Source organism: Pleurodeles waltl, chromosome 4_2 (assembly GCF_031143425.1).
Source record: "Pleurodeles waltl isolate 20211129_DDA chromosome 4_2, aPleWal1.hap1.20221129, whole genome shotgun sequence".
NCBI lineage: Eukaryota > Metazoa > Chordata > Amphibia > Caudata > Salamandridae > Pleurodeles > Pleurodeles waltl.
The window spans coordinates 474,256,116-474,283,510 of record NC_090443.1 but is presented as its reverse complement, the minus strand read 5'-3'; the positions used below and the strand labels follow the sequence as shown (position 1 = coordinate 474,283,510).

The 27,395-nt window shown below is 42.4% G+C and overlaps 1 protein-coding gene across 2 annotated transcripts in view; it reads right to left on the bottom strand.

Moving 5' to 3' along the window:
• KEAP1 (kelch like ECH associated protein 1) overlaps positions 1-27,395 on the bottom strand; it is a 210,449-nt gene that overhangs the window by 46,989 nt on the left and 136,065 nt on the right. For both annotated transcript variants that reach the window (XM_069231815.1, XM_069231814.1), the window contains 2 exons: positions 24,674-24,879; positions 7,512-7,688 (listed from right to left, as the gene is read on the bottom strand). In XM_069231815.1, the coding sequence (XP_069087916.1) occupies positions 7,512-7,688; positions 24,674-24,879 (383 nt within the window). The remainder of the gene's footprint in view (positions 1-7,511; positions 7,689-24,673; positions 24,880-27,395) is intronic.

The window sequence follows — 27,395 nt, the reverse complement described above, 5'->3', positions numbered from 1 at the left end:
CATGGCTCTCACCAGTTTTCCTTCACCCAGAATCCCCTTGAAATTACATTATGTGCTTAAAAAACAAATTTTCCTTGCATTTCAATGAGCAGAAGTCCAGGGATCTGCATGGATCCTCAAAATTCCTACCACCCAGTGTTTCCCCACTTGTCCTGATAAAAACACAACCCCGCTTGTGTGCCTGCGCCTAGTGCATGCTTCAGGAATGAATCACTCCAGGGTTAACAGTAGACCTCAAGCAATGACTACCATTGACCCTTGTGTGATCCATTCCTGTCGCGGGCTCTAGGCCTACCCACACAAGTGAGGTATCATTTTTATCGGGAGACTTGGGGGAACGCTGGGTGGAAGGAAATTTGTGGCTCCTCTCATATTCCAGAACTTTCTGTCACCGAAATGTGAGGAAAACTTGTTTTTTTAGCCACTTTTTGAGGTTTGCAAAGGATTCTGGGTAACAGAACCTGGTCCGAGCCCCGCAAGTCACCCCTCCTTGGATTCCCCTAGGTCTCTAGTTTTCAGAAATGCACAGGTTTGATAGGTTTCCCTAGGTGCCGGCTGAGCTAGAGGCCAAAATCTACAGGTAGGCACTTTGCAAAAAACACCTCTGTTTTCTTCCAAAAATTTGTATGTGTCCACGTTGCGCTTTGGGGCGTTTCCTGTCGCAGGCGCTAGGCTTACCCACACAAGTGAGGTATAATTTTTATCGGGAGACTTGGGGGTACGCTGGGTGGAAGGAAATTTGAGGCTCCTCTCAGATTCCAGAACTTTCTGTCACCGAACTGTGAGGAAAACTTGTTTTTTTAGCCACTTTTTAAGTTTGTAAAGGATTCTGGGTAACAGAACCTGGTCCGAGCCCCGCAAGTCACCCCTCCTTGGATTCCCCTAGGTCTCTAGTTTTCAGAAATGCACAGGTTTGGTAGGTTTCCCTAGGTGGCGGCTGAGCTAGAGGCCAAAATCTACAGGTAGGCACTTTGCAAAAAACAGCTGTGTTTTCTATAAAAAAAATAGGATGTGTCCATGTTGTGTTTTGGGGCATTTCCTGTTGCGGGCACTAGGCCTACCCACACAAGTGAGGTATCATTTTTATCGGGAGACTTGGGGGAACATAGAATAGCAAAACAAGTGTTATTGCCCCTTATCTTTCTCTACATGTTTTCCTTCCAAATATAAGAGAGTGTGTAAAAAAGACGTCTATTTGAGAAATGCCCTGCAATTCACATGCTAGTATGGGCACCTCGGAATTCAGCGATGTGCAAATAACCACTGCTCCTCAAAACCTTATCTTGATCCCATTTTGGAAATGCAAAGGTTTTCTTGATACCTCTTTTTCACTCTTCATATTTCAGCAAATGAATTGCTGTATACCCAGTATAGAATGAAAACCAACTGCAGGGTGCAGCTCATTTATTGGCTCTGGGTACCTAGGGTTCTTTATGAACCTACAAGCCCTTTATATCCCCGCAACCAGAAGAGTCCAGCAGACAAAACGGTATATTGCTTTCAGAAATCTGACATCGCAGGAAAAAGTTACAGAGTAAAACATAAAGAAAAATGGCTGTTGTTTTCAGCTCAATTTCAATATTTTTTTATTTCAGCTGTTATTTTCTGTAGGAAAACCTTGTAGGATCTACACAAATGACCCCTTGCTGAATTCAGAATTTCGTCTAGTTTTCAGAAATGTTTAGCATTCCGGGATCCAGCATTGGTTTCACACCCATTCCTGTCACTAACTGGAAGGAGGCTGAAAGCACCAAATATAGTAAAAATGGGGTATGTCCCAGTAAAATGCCAAATTTGTGTTGAAAAATGTGGTTTTCTGATTCAAGTCTGCCCATTCCTGAAAGGTGGGAAGATAGTGATTTCAGCACCAGAAACCCTTTGTTGATGGCATTTTCAGGGAAAGAACCACAAGCCTTCTTCGGCAGCCCTTTTTCCCCATTTTTTGGGAAAAAACAAAATTTTCACTGTATTTTGGCTATTTTCTTGGTCTCCTCCAGGGGAAACCACAAACTCTGGGTACCAATAGAATCCCTAGGATGTTGGAAAAAAAGGACGCAAATTTGGCGTGGTTAGCTTATGTGGACAAAAAGTTATGAAGCCCTAAGCACGAACTACCCCAAATAGCCAAAAAAGGGCTCAGCACTGGGGGGGAAAAGGCCCAGCAGCTAAGGGGTTAATTTCTTCTCCAACAACATCCATAAAACAAAGATTTAAATTTGGCTCCATTACGTTGGGGTGGCAAAGTACAAAAAATCTTTCAGGAGAAACAGGCAGTCATAACATGCTGATTAAGAATATTTAAAATAAATTAATAAATGCTATACAGCTAGACGAACTATAATTGGTCTAGTTAGGAGGCATGTTTCCATCTCAGTTTTAAAGCAGAAGAAATGTAATTTAAAACAACAACAAAAAACTGTAAAAGTTAATCATTGTAAAAAGTGCAGCTCTTCTTGATGTGTAATCAAATTCAGGCGAGTTAAAATAGGGTGTAAAAAAACAATCTTAAATAATGATATAATGTGCAAAAAAGCATAAAGTGTGTTGCAGATTGGGTAGAGACAGCTTCACAAGGACAACAAGGAGGTGAGGCAAACTAGGAGCCTGTCAGGGGAAACGCTACTGAAATATGGACCATAATGTTAGATGTGCATGGAAAAATCTGTACTCAGTATTCACTATCCAAGTTAGATATGGTTCCATCCCTGACATGGTAGAAATGGCCACATAGCAAAGATCTGAAACCAAGTTAAATGACTTCTCCTTGTCAGCATTGAAACTTTGTTTTAGCACTTCCTTGGAATCTGAGCCATTACATCCAGGCGAGTCAAATAGAAGAACCAAACCCAGCTCACAAAAAGTGTTCTTAACATTTGCTAACCAGGGAATGGCAGTAATATCACTCAATTTCAAACCTTTTAGGAGAAACTGGTCTAAAAGTAACCCATAGTTTCAGCCACAATAATAAGGGGGGGCAGTCTTACTGGATCCTCCAAATAACCAAAACCAAGTTCAAGATATGAAATGAAGCTTGGTGTGGTTTGGGGAGGGCCAGGAGTCTGCATAAAAATGTATTTTTATCTGCCTGCAGATTACCCTGTCTGCCATATTCCCTTTCTAACTGAGAGGCATTTAGTCCTGTATAACAAGGACATCTCTCTAAGTGGCTTGTGACCTAGCTTTTTGGCAATACTACAGATTGATTCCCAAGATGCCACCATCTTCTGGATTCTCGGGTTCATCAGCCTATCCCAGGTTAAATTAGCGTAAAAACAAAAAATACCCAGGTAGTTAAAGTTAGTTACCTTAGCGACAGGGGTCTCCCCAATAAAAAGATTTTGGATCTAGTGTTTTTTTGGGCCACAAGTCAATATGAAGGAGTTTTGGTAGTTAACAGTCAGGTTTAAATTCCTCCTGAAACCATTAGAAACATCTAAAAGGGCCTGTAGCCCATTAGTTGTACATGCAATTAGAACTGCATCATCTGCATATAAAAGTACAGGAACCAAACGAGGGCCTATTTTGGGGACATTCTTTACACAGAAGGCTAAAACTAACTGCAAGGCATTAATATAAAATCGAAGGGTTACAGGGTGCCAGCCCTCTTGTAACCCTTATGGAATGAATACAACCCCCATTTTGGGTAGAACGCACTTTCATGGTTGTATCCCAATGAAGGCGCGTAAGAAGGTCCAATAAAGGGGTTGGGTGGAGGGGCGGTGGGGGCAGGGGGTGAGAGTTCAATTCCAGCTTATTCCATCAACTCCCATAATTTCACCATCACCCAAGTCAAAAGCACAGGAGAAGTCCATGAAAGCCATATGTGTGGCACCTCTCCTGGCTTTGACATATTTTCCTAATATTAGAGATAAACTGAGTGCTTGTTCAACAGTGCCTAGACCGGGCGGGAACCCATACTGGACTTAAGGAAAAAAGGAATTAGCCTCAGCCCAGTCTTCTGGTTTACCCGCCCTAGAATTTTAACAGAAGAATCTAATAATGAGATTGGGCAGTAACAGGCTGGGATGTTCCTATCACTGTTCTTGTAGATACGCAGTTTAATTGATTCCCTTCAGGAATCTAGAGAGTCCTCCCTCACAGCTGTAAGTACATTAGTTATTAAGGGAACCCAAAATGCCTGTGAGAGAAAGTATTGACAATAGAAAGCCTTGAGGATAGCTCTAAACATTATTTCTTAGACAATATGGGAATGGTGTAACAGGCGTAGAACCTATGGGAGGCATACAAAACAATTAGAGGAGATGCCATGCTTTTACTGCTCCACAAGAACAGAATGAGGGGGAGCAACTGCAAGCAGTTTACGAGGGCTATGTTAACAAAGCAGTTAAGTAGTACTATGTAGTCAGTGAAAAGAACTGTAAGTAAGGAACATGGTAGGTGCTTACTCGCATGGAGGAATAGGAAAGAAAGCTTGAGCTGGGGTACAGGGAATGAAGAGGGCACTTTAGAGCTGAAGGATGTCAGCAAAGAAAGAACATCTGCCATGCGTATATTACAAAAGCTATATGAAAGAGTGGAAAGATAATGGAGGCCATGGTTCAACACTGGTGCAAATAGAGTTCTGAGAATGTCAGAGTAGGCAAGAGAGAGGTTAGCTAACCCTATATCAAACAAGAAGCTGGGAGAGACAGTAGGACCGATGGGAGATGTGTGGAGTCTCTAAAGCAAATGGAGTGCCACTGGAGCTATTCGAGAGACCATAGATTGGAGTCTACTGTGCTAGATAGGGTCACGGAGGCAAAAGAGAAAGGCTGTTTATCTGACTGACTATCTCAGACATGCTACAAAAGTGGTCAATGCAAAGAGGGGAAACCTGAGGAATAGTTCTCCGTAGCCATAATAAATGTGGGAACAAAACACATGACTAAAGAATTTTCAAACAGGATGGTGGCTGTACTGCCCACTCTTATTAACCCAAAAGCAAAAAGAACAGATCGTTCTTTTTGCTCACCACCCAGTTTGGGCCCAGCCAAATGCAAATCAGTCTTGGACCTGTACCCCATGGGAACAGTGAGCATGGGACCCACGTCTGGGCATACCCTTCCCACTTAGGGCGACAAAAGCACAAAGAACAGATAATGGACAGAATGCTAAACAAATTAACATTACCCCCGTCACAGATCTGGGTTTAATTAATTGGGTTTTTTTTGCTCACCAACTCACCCCAGTTTGGACCCAGGCATCTGCAAATCAGTCTTGACCCTGCTCCCCATGGGAACAGTCCAGTCAGAACTGCCAGGTCCTTTCCTGGAGTGGAAACAAGCATACTGGGACCGGTTTCGGGTATCACCCTTCATCAGCCAGGCTAGCTTGAATCCAGTGGCACAGTGACCCAGACATATGCAAATCAGTCTTGACCCTGCTCCTCATGGGAACAGTGAGCACAGGACCCACGTCTGGGCATACCCTTCCTACTTAGGACAACAAAAGTAAAAAGAACAGATGATGGACAGAATGCTGAACAAATCAAGCATTCACTCCTAGTCACAGATCTGGGTTTAATCCATTCTTTTTTCCCCAGAATGCTTGTTTCCAGTTTTCACACGTCGTCCACAATCCCATACAACATCATGAAGACTGTTTTCTGTAACCTGGAAGGTGAAATTGGTACTCTGCTGTGGGATGCAAAGTTATTGAGAACATCCATATAAATCTGTGTAAGGCTAAGAAATCACTATACCAAACATTAGATATTACTACTGAACTTCACAACTGTTGGCGGTTATTGATTGGGCATTTGTGCTAGTGAGGAACCAGTGGTTAAAACTAGACAAAATGGGAAATAAAATAAATAAAAAATAAATCACATTATCTACAATGGTGGGTAACTGGGGCTCCTTTTGCAAGCCACAAGTCCAGTGATCAAGACAAAGAGGACAGCACCTGTAGCATCAGGATGGAGTGGCAACGAGACTGAGAAATCCATTGACTGTGAAAAGGTGATATTGGGGGGAGGTAGGGGTTGCAGATGTTAGAGTCTTTGTGCTTTATTGACTTCAGTTTGTGGTTGTGATTCATTTAATAGAGATTGTCTGCTTAGGTAAATTCATGAGAGAAAGCAAATGACCTTCCTCCATCCTGTGCCAGTTACCATTCATTTATTCCAATTCAATCAGATTTGCCTTTAGTGTACCAAGCAGTTTTGTATTCTTTCAATGACAGTGTCACTGGACCGATTAATTGTACTACGGCAGCCAATCTAGTCCAGGGGGCAAGAGTCTGGTGACACGATTTTATCTAGTTGACCGGTGTCCCAAGTTCCCTCTAATAGATCAGGTTGTTATTTGATGTCCTTGGAATCTAATGTTACCCTTGTGATTGGATCCTTTCGCTTGTCTGGGCATTACCCTGTTGCCAGTCTATCACTTACCTAAGTGCCCAATTTCCCCCGCAGGATACATCTAAGATGTTTGGTCCTTCAAGTCCAGTCGGAACTGGGAATTCTCAACTGAGATTGGGTAGCTCATTAAGTAATTGTACTATCTGATCCATTGGTGGTCCGCTGTGCAAGAGTCAGGCCACTGTGTAAAGAGGAATTGTTAAAGCTTTGCAATCTTACCTCAGAGTTCCAACTATCCTAACATGCCTAGAGAGTTCTAAAGATGGTCAGTTGTTTGTCGGACACTTGATACTTTGAGGGTTGTTGGTTTTCAGTGCCTTTTTTTTAATAAGGGTCAGCTTTACAGTAATGGTGTTCAAAATATTTTAGTATAAGGAGTATACATCTCTACTCCTTATGCTAACCTTTATGATTAGGTGTGGTGTAATTAGTATTTGGCCTTGGACTTTAGTTTACAAAGGGGTGAAGGTGTGGGTTATGGAAGAGGGTTAAAACTGGTTATGGGTTCTGAGCTAGGCAGTGGGGACTGTTAAGGTAAATGATGAGGTTAGTGTTAAGGGGAGGGGAATGTGTAGAATGATTGAGTATCAATACAAATTGTAAGTATTATTTTAGCATCTGATTGAACATTACATAAGACTGCATTCCATTTCTTTGAGTTCCTAACTTTTGTCTTTAAATTTGCAGCCTGTGAATCCTTGAAAGTCTAATGATGGAGAAGAAAATCTTGCTTACCTGTAAATCCACTTCTCCAGTGTTGATATCATTTATCGATTTGCATTTGATCCTCCCCTATGTAGATTTGCTTGTTTATCATCTACTCTTCCTCTATGAACAATCTGATGCATGGTCACCTTAATGTATATTAGAGTTATAAGCTTCTTAATCTCACTGACGTGCAGTCACACCGAAATACAGAGGTGGATATGCTGCAAGAGTTGTATTTCATGCATGTCTTTTAATATTGCAATTTATCACATTTTAAAGGGGGTTTCGAGACTGACTATGCAAAATACGTTAACGCACAATAATATACATTTTTTTCTTATTTTGTACCCTTAGTTTGGTGAGGGTGCAGCATGCATCAGACTGGAATAGAGCCTGCGGAAAAGCAAATTGCAAAAGGGGTCTTGAGAGGAGTTTGTCTTACCAAGGACATAGATCTTGCCCTGGTGGACTGTGACACCAAGTGCACTGCGCCGGTGTTTCATGGGTGCTGCCAAAGTCCAGCTGTCTGTCGCCACATCATAACGTTCCATGCTGTTTAACTGGTCCGTGCCGTCATAGCCTCCCATAGCATAGATGCAGTTGTCAAGAGCACACACACCTGAGATAAGGGACAAAGAAGTATAGAGGGTAGATTATGATCCAGTTCACTATGCACATACTGTATGAATCATTTAACATTTACTTCAGTAACAAGAGAGAAGCATTAATCAAGAACCTAAAAGTATAAAAACTGTAAGATACAATGTGGGTCATCTGTGACACTGAATCAAGGACATGCTATTTGAGACTAAGCTTTGGGATACCACTTTCTTATACCAAAGTGCTCCTTCAGAGCAGGACATTCTTGTTGAATTCTAGCCAACAGTTAAAGCAGTGAAAATTGTGCATGCGCAAAAGTGTGCCAGTAACAAGGTATAATAGGAACATACAAAGAGCTTGTGGGGTTTCCCACCAAACTGTTCAGTCTTGTTTCCTTTATCAGTAGCATTATCAGGATTGTGAAAGAACTGTTTTGCTGCCCCCGTCTGCCACTCCCTCTCACACCCACTGGCAGTACCATAAATGCCACCAAATGCTGCATTCTGCCACACCAGCCTCTGAATACTGGGTCTGTAACAAGAATCAATACCTACAGGGAAGCAATTGCTTCTATGGCACAGACAATAGTCTCAGGCTTGGAGAAGAAGCTCAAACATAAGTCATATGATTAGTGGGGGCAGGCAGGCATACGGGAAAAGCACTGAGGTGACTGGGCTATGATGGAATTAGATTACTGTGGGCTACTGGGTAGGGCCAGAGTCAAGGAGGTATACAGGATCTTCTCAACAACTTACATAAGTTCACAGCGAAAGCAGGGTGGACTCTGGCACAAGCAGTCAAGTACTTTCCCCATGCATTGTACTTAACTGAAAGGTTTTTTGGAGCTCCCAACTGCATAAATGTACAAAGGGAACACTCCCCAAAACTACACTACTGGTGGGTTCTGCCTTTCTTAGTCCTTTCCTTTTATCACAATAAAAACACACTATGGATAAAAGTCTCAAAAGTACTCAAGTAAGCAGGCATATGGAGTGGGTTCAGAATTAACCCAATAGAAACCGATCTTACCTTATGCAGAAAAGCTCAAATATGTGTCATATCTTTTGAAAGGTAACTGTTATAGTTAGATAGTAATAACTCATCTGTTAATAGTCTTACATGCCCCTGGTTAACCATGTACAAAGTTAATAGGAATGACCAGGAGGTTAGGTGTGGCAGCTCTGTACAAATCTCTGCTGATAAATAGGCAGTTGCACACAAGTAATACATCATAAACTGAAATATGCAATGAGACTTCGTGGTGCTGTGTGCATACTCAGGCATTACACTATGGCATAGATTCAGAAGGTTATGTGGATGCCTAAGCTGGGCAGGTAATCATGCAGATTCTTTTCAAGTAGGAACTGTCAGAAAGACGTATACATTTGGGAAGGGGTGACTCCATTCATTTCATAAAAACCTTTTTTAAAACACTATGGTCCATATTTATACTTTCTTAGCGCCGCATTTGCGTAATTTTTTGACGCTAAAACGGCGCAAACTTACAAAATACAATTGTATTTTGTAAGTTTGCGCCGTTTTTGCGTAAAAAAAACGGCGCAAATGCGGCGCTAAAAAAGTATAAAGATGGGCCTATATTCTAGGTGGTTACAAGTTAGTTCACCAAGACAACAGTGTGCAAGCCCTGGTTGCTATGGCACAAGCAACCAGTTTGTTTCCTCAAAGACATGTTGATACGTTCAAACAGTCCCAAACAACCTTACAATTAAGAAGAGAACACATTAAACTCCTCAAAAACATTTAGAAATATCAACAAAAAGGAAAATATTACCTACCAGCAGACATCTGTTTGTGGTATGTATTGCTGTAGATTTACATGCTATGCATAAGCTCGCCATCTAGTGTTGGGTTCAGAGTGGTAGAACTTATTTTTCTTCAAAGAAGCTTTTTGAGTCACAGGATCAAGTGACTCCTCCTCTCGGTAATACTGATCAAGTCCTTTGTTAGATTGTTTCTTCACAGGCGGGAGAGTGAAGTAGTGAAGATAGAATAGGATAGAAAAGATATCCATGCAATGTATGTATACATGTACAATATTTACATGATGATAATTTGCAAAAGCCACACGCAACCGGGGAGGAGTGAGGGCGCATGTGAATCTACAGCACTACATGCCACAAACAGATGTTTACTGGTAAAAAAACTGGCAATTCTATTGACTCATTGATATGAAATTGTGAAACTACTTTTGGAAAGAATTTTAGATTAGTTCCTAATACACGTTTTTCTTTGTGAATTTGAAAAAAAAGCTTCTTCCACAGTTAAAGTCTGGAGCTCAATCACACACCTAAGGGAAGTGATGGGGACTAAAAAGGCTACCTTTCATGACAGAAATTGTCGAGAATAGGAATGTAGTGGCTCAAAAGGAGGACCCATAAGCCTTGTGAGAACAATATTGAGATTCCAGGAGGGTGCTGGAGGCACCCTTTGCGGAATGACTCTTAAGTTCTCCCATAAATGCCTTCATAACAGGAACTATAAACAAAGAAGTATGCAGTCTGGTCTGAAGATATGCAGCTATAGCTGATAAGTGAAGATGAATGATAAGCTTTTTGTAAATGTAGTAAGTTACAGACAAGCTGTTGAATTGTTGGTTTAAGAGGGTCAATGTTTTTTGATTGACAATAGCAAACAAAAACATTTCCATTTATCTGTGTAAAAATGTCTAGTTGTGGGTCTACGTGGATCTCTAAGAATGTCCATACATTCTTTTGGTAGATGTAAATACCCAAATTCTAAGACCTCAGAGGCCATATCGCTAAGTTGAGGGACTTGGATTCTGGATGTCTTATTTGTCCGTGGTTAGTAGGTCCAGACTGTTTGGGAGCTTCTGATGTGGAACTACTGAGAGATCCGGAAGTGTTGTGAACCATGATAGACGTGCCCATGTAGGAGCTATCAGGGCCTGGGTGAGGGAAGATTGTTTGAGCTTCTGAACTAGAAAAGGAATGAGTGGGTGGGGGGAGCGTACGCAAATATTCCTGAACCAACTCTTCCATAGAGCATTGCCTCTGAAGTGTGGGTGAAGATGAGGATACCTGGAGCCGAAGTTTTGGTATTTTGGGTTCCAATGTTCGGCAAGTAAGTCTACTTGGGGTGTGCCCCACTTTAGAAAGTACTGGTGAAGGACTTGTGGGTGGAGTTCCCATTTGTGGACTTGTTGCTGTATCCTGCTTAGCAGGTCTGCAAATTGATAGTCTACCCCGGGAGATATTGTGCCACTGTGTAAATGTGGTGATGAATTGCCCATTTCCATATTGTTTGTGCATGATGGGACAGTTGAGGCGATTGTGTCCCGCTCGGTTTTTGAACATAGTACATGGCAGTCATGTTGTCTGTACGTACCAACACCACCTTGTGTTACAAGTGTTGATGGAATGCTTTCATTGCTAGGAAAACTGCTAGGAGTTCTAGGTGATTGATGTGTAAGGACTGTTGAGTGATATTCCATAGCCCCTGGACTGTGAGGTTGAGGAGATAAGCTCCCCAACCAATATGTGAGGCATCTGTAGGGAGCATGATCTGAGGCACAGGGACTAAAAAGGACCGGCCTTTGTGGTGTTGCACCATTGCAGAGATAGATGAGCTTGGTGGTCCAACAACACTATCTTCTAGGTGGCCCTCTGCCTGAGACCTTTGACGAGAGAGGCACTGTTGCAGGGGAAGCATATATAGTCTGGCATGCGGTATGATGGCGATACAGGTTGAAATCATCCCCAGTAGGCGCATAAAAGTTCTTACTGTGTATGAATGGTTCTCGGTTAATAGAGCAATCATTCTCTGAATAGCTTGAATTTGGCAGAACTGGGAAATGCTAGTCCTACATATGTATTGAGATTTGCTCCTAGATGGGGTTGTATCGGGAGGGGTTGAAGAGTATGATTTGAGGTAACTGATGGTGAATCCTAAAGTGTGTGGGAGATTTATTGTAAGTTGAGAGTGATGTTGACATTCTTGGAAGGTACTGGCCTTGATAAGCGAGTCATCCAAGTAAGGGAAGACATGAACTTGGTGTCTTCTGAGGTGTGCGGACACTACTGGGAGACATTTGGTGAATACTTTGGGAGCAGTTGTGACCCTGAAAGGTAAGACCTTGAATTGGTAATGTTTTCCTGTAACCACGAATCGGAGGTATTTGTGGTGTGCTGGATGGATGGGAATGTGACAATAGGCGTACTTTAGGTCTAACACTGTCAAGAAATTGCCTTTTTGGAGAAGAGGAATGACAACTTGAAGAGTGACCATGTGGAAGTGTTCTGACAGGCTGTAATAGTTTAAGGGTCTGAGATATAAGATTGGGCTGAGACACCAGTCTTTTTTGGGTATAAGAAAATAGAGGGAGTAAACTCCCGTACCTTGGTGTTGTAATGGAACTGGTTCCATGGTCTCTTTCAGAAGAAGAGAGTGTATTTCCTCTTTGATAAGAGTGAGATGTTCTTGAGAAAGTCTGTGAGTAAGAGGGGGTATGTTTGGCAGAGTGGATGCGAGCTCCAAACAGTAACCATTTTGGATAATTGAAAGTACCCATTGATCTGTGGTTGTTTGAGACCATTGTGGGTAAAGTGTTGTAGTCTACCGCCTACAGGAGTGACTTCTGGTGGTGGCGGCAGATGGAGGCAGTCATTGCTTGGTGGTGGATGAGGAGCCTCTATATAAAAGATGGCTTTCCTCAGCCTTTATTATTGTTTCCTCTGTAGAATCCTCCATAATAACCTCTGGAGTATAATTGAGAGGTAGGCTTTGCTTGTGTATTAGACTGGTCAGTAAAGGATGACCGAAAGCCTCTTAAAAACCCCGAGAGACAAAAAGCACTCCTGTGTGTGCTGGCTTGGAGTGCCCCCATAGCTTTGGCAGGGTCATTATGTTTGTTGTGCTTTTCAAGTGTGGTCTCCACTTGTGGGCCAAATAAGTGCGCTTTATCAAAGGGCATGTTTAACACTTCCTGTTGTACCTCTGGTTTAAAGCCAGAGCATCTGAGGCAGGCATGTCGTCCAATTATGTCGCTAATGTTAATACTGACTTTTGCAAGCAGTAAAGGCAACAATAGAGTCAGGAGGTTTCTGAGCTTCGATAAATAGTCAGTGGGTGGAGCCTTATATTTTTTGTCTACCCTGGGAGTGACAACTCGTGATCTAAGTGGTTTTCTTAAAGATTTCATCTGTGTGCCTGAGAATGCCAGGGAGCATGGGAAGAAACTGACTTTCCTTGTGTGTTGTGCAAGGAATAGAAAATCTTCTTCTATTGGATCTGTGTACATGTGGACGTTATGAAATGCAGTTACCCTAACTATAACATGTTGATATGAGGTGGAATCCTAAGGTGGTGAAGGCCTAGCTGAGTAGAGCTCTGTATCATTCGGTGTAAAAGGATCCGGATCATATGTATCCTATGGTTCTGAATCATCTAATGCATCTCCTAAATCATGAGCATCACCAGCTGGCGAATTAGGTGATGTGAACCTCGAAGGAGGGGGGAGATGTTGGTGGAGAAGGATCTGGAGAAGGAGGTGGAGGTGGAGAGAATTGACAAGAAGGATAAGGGAGAAAAGGAGCCTTGCCCTTTGTAGGCTTTTTTGGAGGCAGAGAGGAATCAAAATTGAAAAGTTAATTTCCTCTTTGAAAAGAGAGGAGGTAATGTTCTAATATGTCCTGTTCCCTCTTGAATCTGAAGTTGGCGCTGATGAGCGTCCATAACTTCCAAAATTGGTTCCACCGGTGAAGGTGTGGTTGTAGACTGTCTGGAATCGAAAGAGTTCCTTTTTTTAAAAAATTGTTCAGAAGATTTCAGTTTATGGGATATTTTCAGTGCCGAAATAGAGGAAGACAGTTTTTTCTTCAGTGCCGAAGTGGTCGGTACCGAAGCAATATGGGTACTCGGTCGGGTCTGAGGTGAAGGTACCTGAGGTCTATGCCGAAGATTTGTCTTTGGGGGTTTTTTTTGTGCCAAGCCGGACAGCGGGGCATCCGAATGAGTTTCTCAGCTCCGACCGTGGCTGGAGGGCAGTGGCGGACTGGTGACCTCTTTAGGAGTAGTCTTGACCAAGGGTGAAGGGGTCTTTTTACTCACGGTCTGCGCCGACTGCAACAGTTCACTTTGAAAGTCGTATTGAACATCAGAGTCAGGGTCTTCGACGGAGAAGGCCTGTTCCTCCTATACCTCCTCCGGTGCATGCTCATCGCCGAAGATGTCCAGTAGGTCGTCTGGAGTCCAAGACGCCATTTCCATCCGACAAGCTCTTCAATCTCCGAATGTCTTTTTCATTCGGAAGGAACGGCATGCGTCGCAGGTCTGCTCGTTGTGGTCAGGGGAGAGATACAAATTACACACCTGGTGGTGGCTGTTCCATCAGGTCTGCATAGTTAGATGCCACGCAGAGGCGGTAGGCCCGAATAGGGCCCCAGAGGGCCACGTCTGCCCTCAAGGGCAGAGAATCGATTCAGGGTGTAAGCTGAAACCAAAGGTAGAGTGAGGGAAGAGAAAGTGATCAAACAATACAGACGGTGATAGAAAGACAGAGAGAGTACCGTTTTGGATTGTATCGTATCGAGAACTCAAAGAAAAAGGAACACACGTCCGAACCCGGCGGCAGAGAGAAACAATCTAACAAAGGACTCAATGCCCATGTGCAGTATTAATGAGGGGAGTCACCAGATCCTGTGAATTGAAAAGCTTCTTTGAAGAAAATCAAGTTGTACCATTCTGAGGCCAACACTAGATGGCGAACTTATGCATAGCATGTGTATCTACAGCCACATATACCATTGAACATACAGTTAGCAAAATCTCACAAAAATAGTTAAAATATGACAATAAAAAATGGATATAAAGATTTTGGAAGTAGATATATGGATTTTTTAAGTTTTAAGGCAAAGAAAGCACCAAGAAATGGCAAAGTTCAAAGCAAAATCAATGTTGGCAGTAGACCAGGACCTAGGTAACATTTCAGGGAGACTGTGATGAAGCAGGAGTTTGGTAAGCTTTGCCGGTCACACCTTGACACAGGGGGTCATAAAGGTTCTTGCTGAGCAAAAGAACCATCATTAATTTGCGCCCCCGCCATGCAAATGTTTTCGTCAAAAACTTTACTGCAAATATTACATTGAAATTATCAATGATGTTATTAAAGTTGTAATGAGGGTCGTAATTTGTAGGGTAATTAGCAATGCATGGCGAAGGAGCGAGTTATAGTTACCTTAGGGCATGAGTTATAGTTACTTGAGGTAACTAGCTATAACAGGTGAATTTCTATGGTTTCGTACATTTAGAATGCAAGCCTAAATTTAACGTCCCTGTAACCTTTGTTTTTTTCAATGAATTTCTATGGGTTTCTTTCATTCTATTTCTTAACTATAACATTGCTGTATTCTTTGTTCTTTTCAGTGAATTTCTCTGTTTTTTTAACGTATAGCAATTTTCATTACCATATGTTAATCCAGCCACAGAGGAGGTTGGCCAAAGGGCCTGGAACCCCCTATAAACACCCAACCTTGTACTGTGCACAGACTTCACCTGTGCGCAGCAGAGGTTGTTGCAACACCTGGCCTGCAGCCAGGCCTGCAATCAACCCCCCTAACCACCCACCCCATGCTGTGCACGGCGGGAGTTGGCCACAGCCTCTCTGGGTGTGAGAGGGTGTTTCTGAGAGATGAGAATGGCTGTGAAAGTGTCTGTCTGGGTGTGAGAGTGTATAAATCAGTGTTTTACTGGGTGCGTGAGTCTGACTGGGGCTGTGAGTGGGTGAAGGAGATTGTAAGAGAGTGAGAGGGATAGAGACTTTTTTAGGCTTTGATGTATGATATACTTAGAATGGGATATTTCAGCAAAATCTGGAAAAAAATGTATTTGTCATTTGCTACAAGTAAGATCACCTTTCATATAAGCCTTAAACATTTTTATTTAAAAAAAAAATATATAAAAAAAAATATAAGTGAAACAAGTCCAGCTGGACTCTAACCCTGAAGGCTCAGTGACCTTTCACACTGAGCTATTCATTTTTTGTTTTTTTAAATAAATTTTTTATGGCCTATCTGGGAATGCAGGGGAGCCCTCAAGGACTTCCCCACAGTCCCTACAGATATTTGTTTGTATTTAATAATCTGCTCTTTATGGGCTATCTGGGACAGCGGGTGAGGCCCCATTGCTCCAGCAAGCAGGCAGCTGCTTTAAGTAGCAGCTCAGTGCTTTCTAGAGCAAAACTTTCATCTCAGAGATGAAAACTCAGTTTTTTGACAGCTGGACCTATTAGACATATTACGGGCCCTGGGGGATGGGATCCACACGGACCTGCGGCCAAATCCCACTGTGCAAGGCCAAAGGCCGTGAGCAGCCTGGGGCTGGGTGGTTGGCAGGGGTGGGGGGCGCAGGGGGTTGAGTTAGACACAGGGACACACCCTCGCCATGCACTGCTAACTACCCCACAAATTCCAGCACTCATGACATATTTGATAACATTAGTGATACTATCAATGTCATATTTGCAGTAAAATGTTTGACAAAAAACTGCATGGCGAGGGTACGAGTTTTAGTTACGTTAGGGCACAAGTTATAGTTACTTGAGACAACTAACTAGAACTGGTGAATTTCTGTGGTTTTGTACGTTTAAAATGTGAGCCTAACTACAACGTCCCTGTAACCTTTGTTTTTTTGAGTGAATTTCTATGTTTTTTTAATTCTATTTCCTAACTATAACACCCTTGTAGCTTTTGTTTCTTTTTTTCAGTGAAAAAAAAATATATATATTACATATATATTAGTTTTTTTTTTTACATTGTACACCGACAATCCAACAGGGCATTTGCCCAACACAGACCGCTGCTGACTCTTTGATCCTGCTCTTTGTGTTTATTCTGCTATGTACACACTGCCGTGACTTGTTTTAATGCCCCTCTGACAGCCTTGATAACACAATCTTGTGCCGCCATCTTTAGTGCTTTATATACAAGTGCTACATCACCATAAACAGTGACAATAGACCCAAATTTCCTGTTAGATGCAACGATTAAGTGCTTTTCAATAAACATTCATCACCCCAAATTTAAATTGCACATTATATAATTTTTCTCAATGCACAATCCTTCCACAATTATAGACTTGTACCTCACTGCTGCTAATCAAAACAACATTTAGGAGAACATGAATTTGTGTTTTATGCCTACATACGTAATTGATCATTGCACTTTATGAAATTACTGATATCATAAGCACATTTGCACTATTCACAAAATCTCATTTAACTGAATCAGCAATCTTTTGTTATGTGCACTTAATAATAAATCCCAAGTGGGCAAACCAAGATTTAAACTGCGTATTATAATTTTTCTCAGTTTACAAACTTCCCACTATTATAAATTTACTCCTCACTCTTGCTAACCAAAATGAAATTGAATTACCATACATGTGTTCTGTGCCTTCATTCATGACTCAGCATTATGCATTCCACTTTATGAAGGTTCTGACATCATAAGCCTATTTACACTATTCACAAAATTTTATTTGACTGAAGCAGCACTATTTTATTGTATGAAACCAATAATTAAGCCCAAGTGGGCAAACCAATAACTGCCATTCCTCATGGAATTTTGTATCCTGCGGGCGTTGCCACTTGCTGCAATTGAAACTCCCTATAATATAAAATAAAATTTGCGCACAGGGAATTTAGGGATGTTATACAGATTTAAAACTGATCATGTTTCTTAGCACACCACAACATCATTTGGAAAATTGCAAGGACAGGAATCCTCTCTCATGGCCAACTCATAGCCACATATGTAACTCCTCATCCATAAGCCATTAGGTGACTTGTAGTCAAGATCCAAAATGTATTGTGTTTCTGGTCTGCGGAGGGCTACCTCCTGATCACCCCCCTGATGGCTAGGTGGGAACGCATCTATGACATATGTTATATGTTTGACACCACTCTCATGGCGTTCAGCGCAGTACTATGCTACTGGGTACAAAGGGTCACAGTTTTTTATTGCCCACGTGTGCTGCAGTATGCGTTTGTGCTGCCCACGTAGCTTAAATTGCAGCTGCATGTGAGTAAATAAACCGCAAAATCAGTTTTGCAGTTAAAAGTGGCCTTAAATTTTCTTTTTTTTCTGAAATGATGTATCACTCAGTTTGATTCCACCTAATAGAACAGGCTCTGCAACTCATACATTTAAAAGAAACCTTTTTAGGTCTCAACCAAGTTTGGGGTCAGACTATCTCAGGACTGTTTTTTTTTTTTTTTACAAGTGCAGCCCTCAGAGTGTGCTCTTTGATAAGTGATGAGGGGATGCCTTGGCACCAAAGGGCCGATGGTTGGATCTGATTTTATTATGCGCCAATTCCTTCTCTAACAAGTGCTTTCAACACCTTCTCTTGTTCATTATATGTAAGAACCAGTCTAGCCCCATTCGATTCCTTCCATAGATTCTTTCTTTCAAAACAGAATACTCTCCCTGGTTTTTCCGTTTACCACCTCCTGTGTTTCCCTTAATAGATTTACACTATCCCCCCTCTGTTTGAATATCTCTCAGTCATCTCTGTCTGGCATGCCAAAGTATCTGTGTTCATACTGCAGTTACGCCTGGCTCGTAACATCTCACCATATGGAATGCTAGCTTTCAAGTATGGTGGATGGAAACTAGAGGCGTGCAACGTTGTGCTGCCTGCTGTCTCCTGCCTGTACCGCTTTGTTTCCAGCACAAAACCCTTCCAAGTCTAGAAATAAAACCTTTTCCCTACTGATAGTGCTTATAAGGTTAAAATTGAGATAATGGATATTAATTTGTTCCACAAAACATTTTGAAGTGTGTACCATACCCCAAAGCCAGATAACCACTTGCTTCTCCCAAGCCTGCCTATGGCCAAGGCGGAGCATCCACTCCTCCCACCAGCCCACGTTAAGGCACGAGTAAGCTGTGGGCGAAGCAGGTATCCATCGCCATCCAGTGAAGCTGGTGAAATAGCAGACTGTCAGAAAGAAAATAATTATGCTCGAGACAAAACCTGATCATATCCAAAAACATACAAGTATGTGTGTAAAAATAAAATACTTCACAGCCCTTAAACCATCTTGGTGGTCTATACTAGTATAAAGAGCTGCAACGTCCACAGATATCATTACATAATTTTCATCCCAAGGTAAATCATATATAGCTCTTAAAAAATCTCCTGTGTCCTCTAAATATGAAGGCAAACTTTTTTTTTAAATTCTGTAAATAATCTATGCATTTGACATGTTTTCATACCCCCATTGCCCCGTGGCAAATATATCTGGCCTGCCTGGTGATGTTACAGGGTTTTTATGCACTTTAGAAATTAAGAACATGACAGGTGTCCTTGGATGATCATTCCACGTGAATGAGTACTCATTTTGACTGAACAGACCATTATCTCTCCAATCCATCGATGCAGCCTTCAACTGGATCTTGGACGCTGTCAACTGAGATTTTCCACATTTTGCATTGCACTCTTAATTGTTTTACAGATTGGCTGAGTATTATACATGTGTGTGTCAAATCGCTGATTTGGGTGTTTGTTGCTGCAAAGCAAAAAGGAATGCAGAGTAGCCCACTTTAACATGACCACCTTCAACTGTAATGAAAGTGCAATCGGAGGATGCACTTTCATTACAGCAATTCCCACCATTCACCTCATCCCAGAAGTTCAGATACTTCTTTTAGGTGGTCCAGCAAAAGTCCCGATCTTTGGAGGTGGGGGGGAGGGGGGGGTGGAGCTTAGAGTGGCAAAAACCAGCAGGGAGCTTTCTTGCTTTTATCCCAGTTCTTCTAGAGGCCAAAAGATAATAAAGTCGCTATTTTTGTTGATATTGAGAAAGTCAACCTCACGTACAGCTGCCCGGTCGTCAGTGAAAGGCTTCTGGGGGCTAGATCGCTCTCTCCAGACAGGACACACGCAGACCAGTACATTCTAATCCAAACTGAGCAGCTAGCTCTTCAACAAAAGATGTGACCCGTTTTCACCCTTTTGTGTCCTTGAGACCGGTACAGGAGGCCAGCCAGCTGGCCCCTGGATAGCACGTCCAGGTGCTGGATTCGAGTGGAGAGCTGTAGTCCACTCAGTCTCATTCCTGACCTTCTGTGACAAAGCCTATTTCTGTTTTTGTTTCTTCCAGGTTCACAAATGTTATGAGGAACTGGTGGTGGAATGCCATTTGTTATCTGTGTACTAGCTAGTGACTGGGGAATTCCCTAGGATCAATGTGGCCCCTTCGTGATCCTGTATGTTGCTGTATACTCCCAAACGGCCCACCTCTGGTTAAGTCTTCAATGACTGCCCCACAAAAGTCTTTCTGCATGTAGGAGTTCTATTGTTTCCTAGCAGACATCTTCTCACACCTTATCAGAATGATAATTACTGCCACTGGAGTGAAGGGGGCCAGGAGAACATATTTAATAACTATCTGGCTTTCAGGTAGCTTTCCACTATAAACAATAATAATCTACTTTCACCACTATACTGGTTTTCTGATCAAGAGTAAAACAAACCCATAATAAAGCTTCTAGCATTTTCTTGGCTTGTAAATCCGGACTTATCCATTATGAGGTCTCCCCATGGACCAATGCCACTTACACTCCACGGCGATAAATAGTTACTACAGAGAAAATATATGTTTGATATTTAACATGTCCCAAATATAAACATTAAGCACCCAACTCTTGGCCTTACAGGCTCACTCCTGTGTGACTTAGCCAATGAGTAAAAGTAGATTTTCCTACACAGCACAACATTTTTAGTGTGATATGATACTGCAGTGGCCTGCGCCAGAATTGTGTACCTGGAGCCATACCACTCAGTCATACAGAATGTGGGCGGTATGAATACATACCGCAGCACAAATCAGACCCACGACTGGTGCACTTCCTGCACCAACTTACCAAGATCTTCTCAAAAGTTAAATAAGTCTAATGGGTGTATCTAATTTCACCTCACATTTTATGTCCATAGCACAAGCAGTAGCATGTTGAATACCAGTTTCATAATACATAGAGTCCTGATGAAAGCAAAAACTAGTCCATAAAAAAGGCAATAAACTGACAGACGACACAAAGAAAAAAAAAAAGTGGAAATTTACAAATATATATATAAACCTTTAGCCAAATTCACTTATATAGTTCTCCTTGGTACTGTATTTGAAGAAGTTACATCTCCAGCAGGATTGTGTGCAAAACAAACGTTAATTACATGTAACTCTGGTTTTCCAACTTGATATCGGTTATGAATTTACAAAATTTACATACATTCTAGCACACTGCCACGCCGGCAAAACTGTGGTCAGAGAAAATTAGATAATCTCAACATGACTGCTTGGCGAGAGAATCTAGAGATGGAGTCTAATCCAGGCGAGTTCTGTGGACTCTTCCAACATCAGGATTGCCTTATAGACGCTCTCTTTCAAAACCATACCATGTCTTCTAATCTTTAAAAAACACCAAAGACTGAAACACTAGATGGCAGAAGTTTGCCAAGCTCATAAATCGAAAATATGCCAGGCTGTATAACCAGTCTTTCTGGTACGAATTGTTAAGTATTTAGAGTTTCAATGACTTATTTCTAATTTACCTTTCAAACTAAGAATAAAGGCAGGCTTTTTAAAGTGAGATCCTTTTTTAAATCCCTTACATTCCAAGGGCCTTGGACAGAAAATCTGCCTTACAAACCCTGCCTCACCAGAGCATCACCTATTTCTAATTAGCTGTAGACAGCAAATTAGGACTAGTGAATGATCAGCAAGGACACAAGACAAACGCAAGAACCGGTGTAACCGATGCAAAATGGTCCAGATGTCAACTGGTAACAAGGGCAGAGCTTGGTGATGAGAAGGGGCTGCATCATGATGCTTTTGGCTTAGCACAAGTCAACAAACGATCTAAACATCCTCCTGGTGCCTGAACCCTGTGGACATCTTGTGACTGCTGAATTGGCTCTGTTTCCTGTTTTCATCCCAGTTCTGAGAGAACGGATGGCCGCCCTTTCCTTAAACTATCTTTACAACGAAGTTGTTCAAACAATGCTTGGGAGAGGAGGGCTCCAAGGCTCTTCCAGTGTGCCTCTCATCCTACTAACTCTTGGCACAAGGGTCTCAAGCTTTGCTCTGAATTCCTCATTACTTCTGCTCTTCAATTTGTCTCAGGCCTTTATTTGAAGCAGTTTAGCAAATCTGCTCCCAATGCATAAAGCAATCGCTAAGCATTGAATGTCTAAATATTCTATTATTGCTCCGTTCTATTGTCTTTACTTTCTTAACTAGGAAAACTTGTTGTCTAAATAATGCTCACTTCTAGTTCAGAGTTTCATTGAAATACTCAAAATTCCACTTTGTTCGAGTGAACTTACTTAGTACCAGTTTTTTTTTTTTCTTAAATCGTACCAGACTTCTTATTTTAAGTTCATTGAGAATCAGAATCTTGCCAACATTTCTTCAAAGCAAATGGAGCTGTTTACTAGGTGTATCAGAAGCAGCACCACCACAGAGTCGGAGATGTTTGATAAAGTACTTGGTCAACATCTAACTTCCTCTGCTCCTAACGGTCCACCACTCCTGCAGATCAGGCACCCAAGGCACAGCATATCTACTTTGATATATTACGCAGCAGTCTCCCAAAAAGGCACATCTAGACTGTAATAAGGTCAAACTCAGTCAGCACTTTATATAGAACAGCAGAAGCCTATAGACCCATATTAAATGTTCGGCTTTGACTCCAGGAGAAGTGGAAGCTCAAACGCACAATTCTTTGTGCCACGGAGTGAGCCTTCAGGTGAACGGGACTACAAGGGCAACAGAAACAGGCCTTGAACTATGTGTAAATCAAGAACCTTCAATTAACCAGTAAAGGACAAAGTGATAATAACGGGGTTGTAGATCATGGACTCAGACTCCACAGTTCAGAGCCTGTCACTGACAGCACAACCACATCAACAGCCCAAGGAAACCTTCTGAAATCTAAGGTGTTCAAACAACCCGTCAAGTAACGACTGGTATCATGGGGCACAAGGAACAGGAACTGCTTGCTTGGTGCTCACTTCACATTATGGCTGGTCTATTTGGCATCAATCCATGAATACTGTATACTTTTCCATCCTCCAGTAAGTGCCCTCTCAAGCCTTTACTGCCACTATCATTCCAATGTAACACTTGTACACACAATATTACTCCTGAATATGAGGCCCATGGGCATAGGTCTTGGGAGAAGAGCTTATCATCTCCGTTGATATGACGAACACTGTACCTGAACACTCATTAGTTGCCCGTAAAAACTCACTAACCCCTTGCATGCGAGGCTGATCAAAATGTTTGGAAGGAACATTGAGATACAATTATATTAGGTCCTCAGCTAACAATACCTCCACTTTAGCGGAGATCTCACTGATGGTGTTTGGTATAAAGAAAGTGTAACTGTAAGTCACACCATTGCTCGGGGCTGAGTAATCAAGAAATATGTAACTCCAGGACATCTCTTCATCCTCAGTACTACTGGTCCTTCAATGCTACTCATTATAGAAAGAATTACTGCCTCACATGCTTCTTCACTAGTACATACTGCATATGTCCATACTTGCAGGTTTTGATCTTGTGCCTCACTATAGCCATTAGGTCTTTGTAAATGTAACGAAATTCAGGCCATCATGCCACGGTATTTGCAAGAAAATGTTGCACTATCATTAGCAATCACTACCTCCCTTCCACCGAAGTCCTATTAGATGTATTTTTATACCCAATTTTTTTCCTTGTTCTTTTTGGAGTTATGTCCGATTTCTGGTGCCAGAGTATTATAATACAGTTTTTGAGTGTGTATACAGAGTTAGCATCCATCAACTTTACCCTCCTCCAGACTTGAACTCTGTGGCTACTGCTTCTCCCCTAGAAGCAGAAGAGTTGATTAATTAATTAATAGGCATGAGAGCACATACGGTTTACTTTTACAGAACAGATTATATTTTATCCATGATGATGCCTATGAGGCAATACTGACAAACGATTGCCTGAATTAGGTACATTCCATCTCTGCCACCGATCTGTCATTCCAGTGCAGAAGCCGAGGGTGGTTGCATGGCTCATTCTTCCAACCACCCCCTCCCACAAGGTAGGACTTATCTTTTGCATTCAAAATACAATGGTGTTGAGAGCATGAGGCAGCTGCTACGCTTGCTTTTCTTTCAGTCGGAGCCCACATTAATGCTTTCCTTTGATAGAAATCTGGGTTTACAGTGTATGAAAACTGACACACGCAAATTCAGACTGGCCCTTTTAAAAGAGTCTTCTCCAGTGGCATTCAGAAAAAACTGAGGCATCAGAGGAGAGGGGAATATTTTCATTGTTTACAATATTCTAGTGTCACCCCTTACTGTCATTAGTTTCTACACAAGACCCTGTGTCATGTTGCACAGTTGCTGATGACCAGCATCAGCTAACATGTTTTAATCTTGTGAAGAGGAATGCTTAACATCATGCACAATAAAACTATCAATGGCAAATTACTTTTTTTCCCAAGGTGGAGGGGAGGAAAGCAGTTACAAAATTGAGGTTTGTGGTAAAACAAAATTCAGAATAGGTTTGGTGGAAACTCCACACCCAGTCAAACTCGCCTTCCTTTTTATTTAGATTTTGGGACTGCTCGGAAGAATAACTGTAAAGAATGCACTCTTAAAAGTTCAGAGTAGAAAATGCAGAGAACCCTGAATAAGCAATTTACCCAGATGTTTGTAAACTTCCATTATAATTACATACAATTGTAATTATAATATAATACAATTCCTTATAGGGCAGTGAGGCTAGGAATAAGCAGACTTGTAACTGGAAGCCAAAAATAGATAAGTATAACTTGAAATTGAACCTGCGGATGCTGGCGATTCAGGTCTTATGAGCTTTCAAACTGCACTTGAAGACATGCGGTCTGAAACAGCTCCCCAAGTTCAGGAAATGTTCTGGTGCTAGAGTGCATGCGATGGAAACAAAATTGTCCATGTGACACTCACCTGCCCCGCTCCTCACGGTGTTCATGGGAGCAATCATTTTCCACTCGTCCCGCTCCAGGTAGTAACACTCTGCTGAGTTCAGGCGGTTTGTCCCATCAAAGCCACCCACAGCGTACAAAAGGCGGTTCAGGACAGCCACGCCCACTCCTATCCTCCGCGTCAGCATTGGGGCAACCAGCTGCCACTCATCCTTCTCAGGGTCATACCTGCACATGGAGTGGGAGGAGGCTTCATAAATACAAATGCAGTTTCCTACCACTAACCTGTGTCATTCATCCAGATAACAATGCCAAGTTTAATTGAAAGCAAGTGGATACATAGTCTTCTAGTTTGATGTATAGTAATATCTAACACATACATATTGAGAATTATGATTAGAATTCAGAGTGCAAACCACGGAAATAGACGTTTCTAGGAACTTAGATAATATTACTACCCTACTCAATGGCTCAACAGAAATACATGCGCATGTATGTACTGGTATTTGTACAGCGTGAACCTATGTGAATAGCAATGGAGTGCTAAATAAGACTACTTCCCCAAGGTACGATACAAGAGAGTACACGAGACGCAGTTTTTAAATCAGTGGAGGGGATGGTCTTCTTTTAAGGTTGTACTTCCTTTCTGAATTGCAGAAGGTGTTCCAATGTTGACGGGAATACTATTTAACACCCTGGGTGCATAGATGGAAATGTTTGCCATCCTCTCTATAAAACACCTCAAGCCAAACCCAAATGTTTGCCTACCGAGGCTTCTTCAAGTTCTCTTGTTCGAGAATACCAGCTCTGCATGGGTTAAATATTTTGTATAATACCTCTGTCAGCAATGGGGCTTCTGGTTGGTTAGGGTATAAACCTAAGCCAGGCATAACCCTCCACTCAAAACAAGGCAAGTAAGTTACACACCAAAGATAACCTGTGCTACCCCCTGGTAGCTCAGCAGAGAACAGTCAGGCTCATCTCCAGAGATCATGTGTGAAAGCATTTGCGCAAAACATACTCACACTAGTGACACCTATATTATTCATAAAACATATACCAAAACAACATTATTCATAAGCACTGTGCATACTAGGTTGTCACCCAATAAAAGTACTGATTTTCCAAAACACTGCAAAGTAAAATGACTTATCAGTGATTATGCTAGACATAAGATGCAACAGAAAATAAACAAGACAGTACATTGCCCATCATTTGTACAAGCAATGTCACCTGGTTTGGGAATAAAATATATGAACATAAACACATTGCAAATTATGCAGTCACTTCTATAGTGCCCTTCACCCGGAGTAGTAGAAGAAAAACACAACGCATGTAGTGATTGCCTAGGGCACGTACTGCATATCAGGCTTAGGAAGGTACATATGAATCACCAGCTGTTGCTTTAATATGCCTAGATCCTCACAGAACCCGGCGAGTATATAACAACTCACCACAGGTCCCAATAAATACGCCGAGCGTAGGTGCTGCAGGATAAGGAACAACCTCAAGCATGGTACAAAAAATCGTGGAGATTATATCAAGGGTAAAACAACCAGAGAGCACGGTAGCACTGGCACTTCTATTAGCCATTACACAGTAACTTTTCTTTAGGCAATACATTCTCCTTGATGGTCCTAATGCTGTGCTTGCTGGCCCCTGCAGTGGGTTTCTTCACCCATTATGGAGGATTGATAAGGCCCCCAGGTCCTGCTTGAGGTAAGGGTGAATGGGTGAGGCCCAAGGGGCCCTCATCGGCCACCGGACACCTTCAGAACAGTGTTTGCCTCTGTCAGTCTCAGCCTTGCCAAACCGGGTGCATGCATAGCTCTTCTCTTGGGCAGGGCTGACCCTAAAGTATCAGGTGACACAGCCTACTCCAGGGAGGCGAGCAAGTAAGCAAAGGTTTCTCCAGGAAAGGGAGGAGGGGGCAGCTCCTACTGCCGAGTGGGCAAGTGAAACAGAATTTCCCCAGCAGCACGGGGGATCTGCGTTCTTACTGCTTTCATAGAAGGTTCGGGCGGACTCTTCTCTTTCAGGGCTTCCCTGCGCGTCAGACAGCCACCAGGTTCAAGGGGGGAGAGCCAAACTGAGGGGCTTCTCAATGTGCAACACAGCCTTCAGCACGCCCGTCTGGCTAATGGATCCCCGTTGAGGGGGTTCTCGCAGTGTGGGCGACGAGGAGCAGTTCGATAGTCACATGCTGAGGAGCAGTGCTCACCATGCGCTAAACCAATCGCTCCCTAGGCACCATGGGCCTAATAAAGCAAGGTTGAAACGCTCACCATGTTGATGTAGAAGAAGTGTTCCCAAGTACTAGAGAGGGGACAGAGGCATAACTCTCCCTAAACACTAGAGTGATAGAGCCAAGGAGCAGGGAAACTGCTCTCTCTCTCTCTCTCTGCACTGTGCTTCTTGGGAGGCACTCAAGGACCACAAGGGGGGCAGGCAGGCCAGCATACCAAAACAGGTCGCAGGGATGACATTTCCTCCTGGTAGTCCCTGTGGGGCCTTGGTCCTCCAAAACGTCAGCGAGCAACTGGCAGCATGGCAACAAGCAAAGAAGCAATCCTGCGAGTCCTTTATGGTCCCCCGCCGGTAGCAGGGCAACAACAGAAGAGCAGTCTTTCAGTCTTTCTGCAGCTCAGCAGTCCTTCTGACAGAGGTTCAGTCTCAGTTTCAAAAGTGCTCTAAACATTTTGAGGTCAGAGCCCCTGCACTTATACTCCAAAAATGCCTTTTTC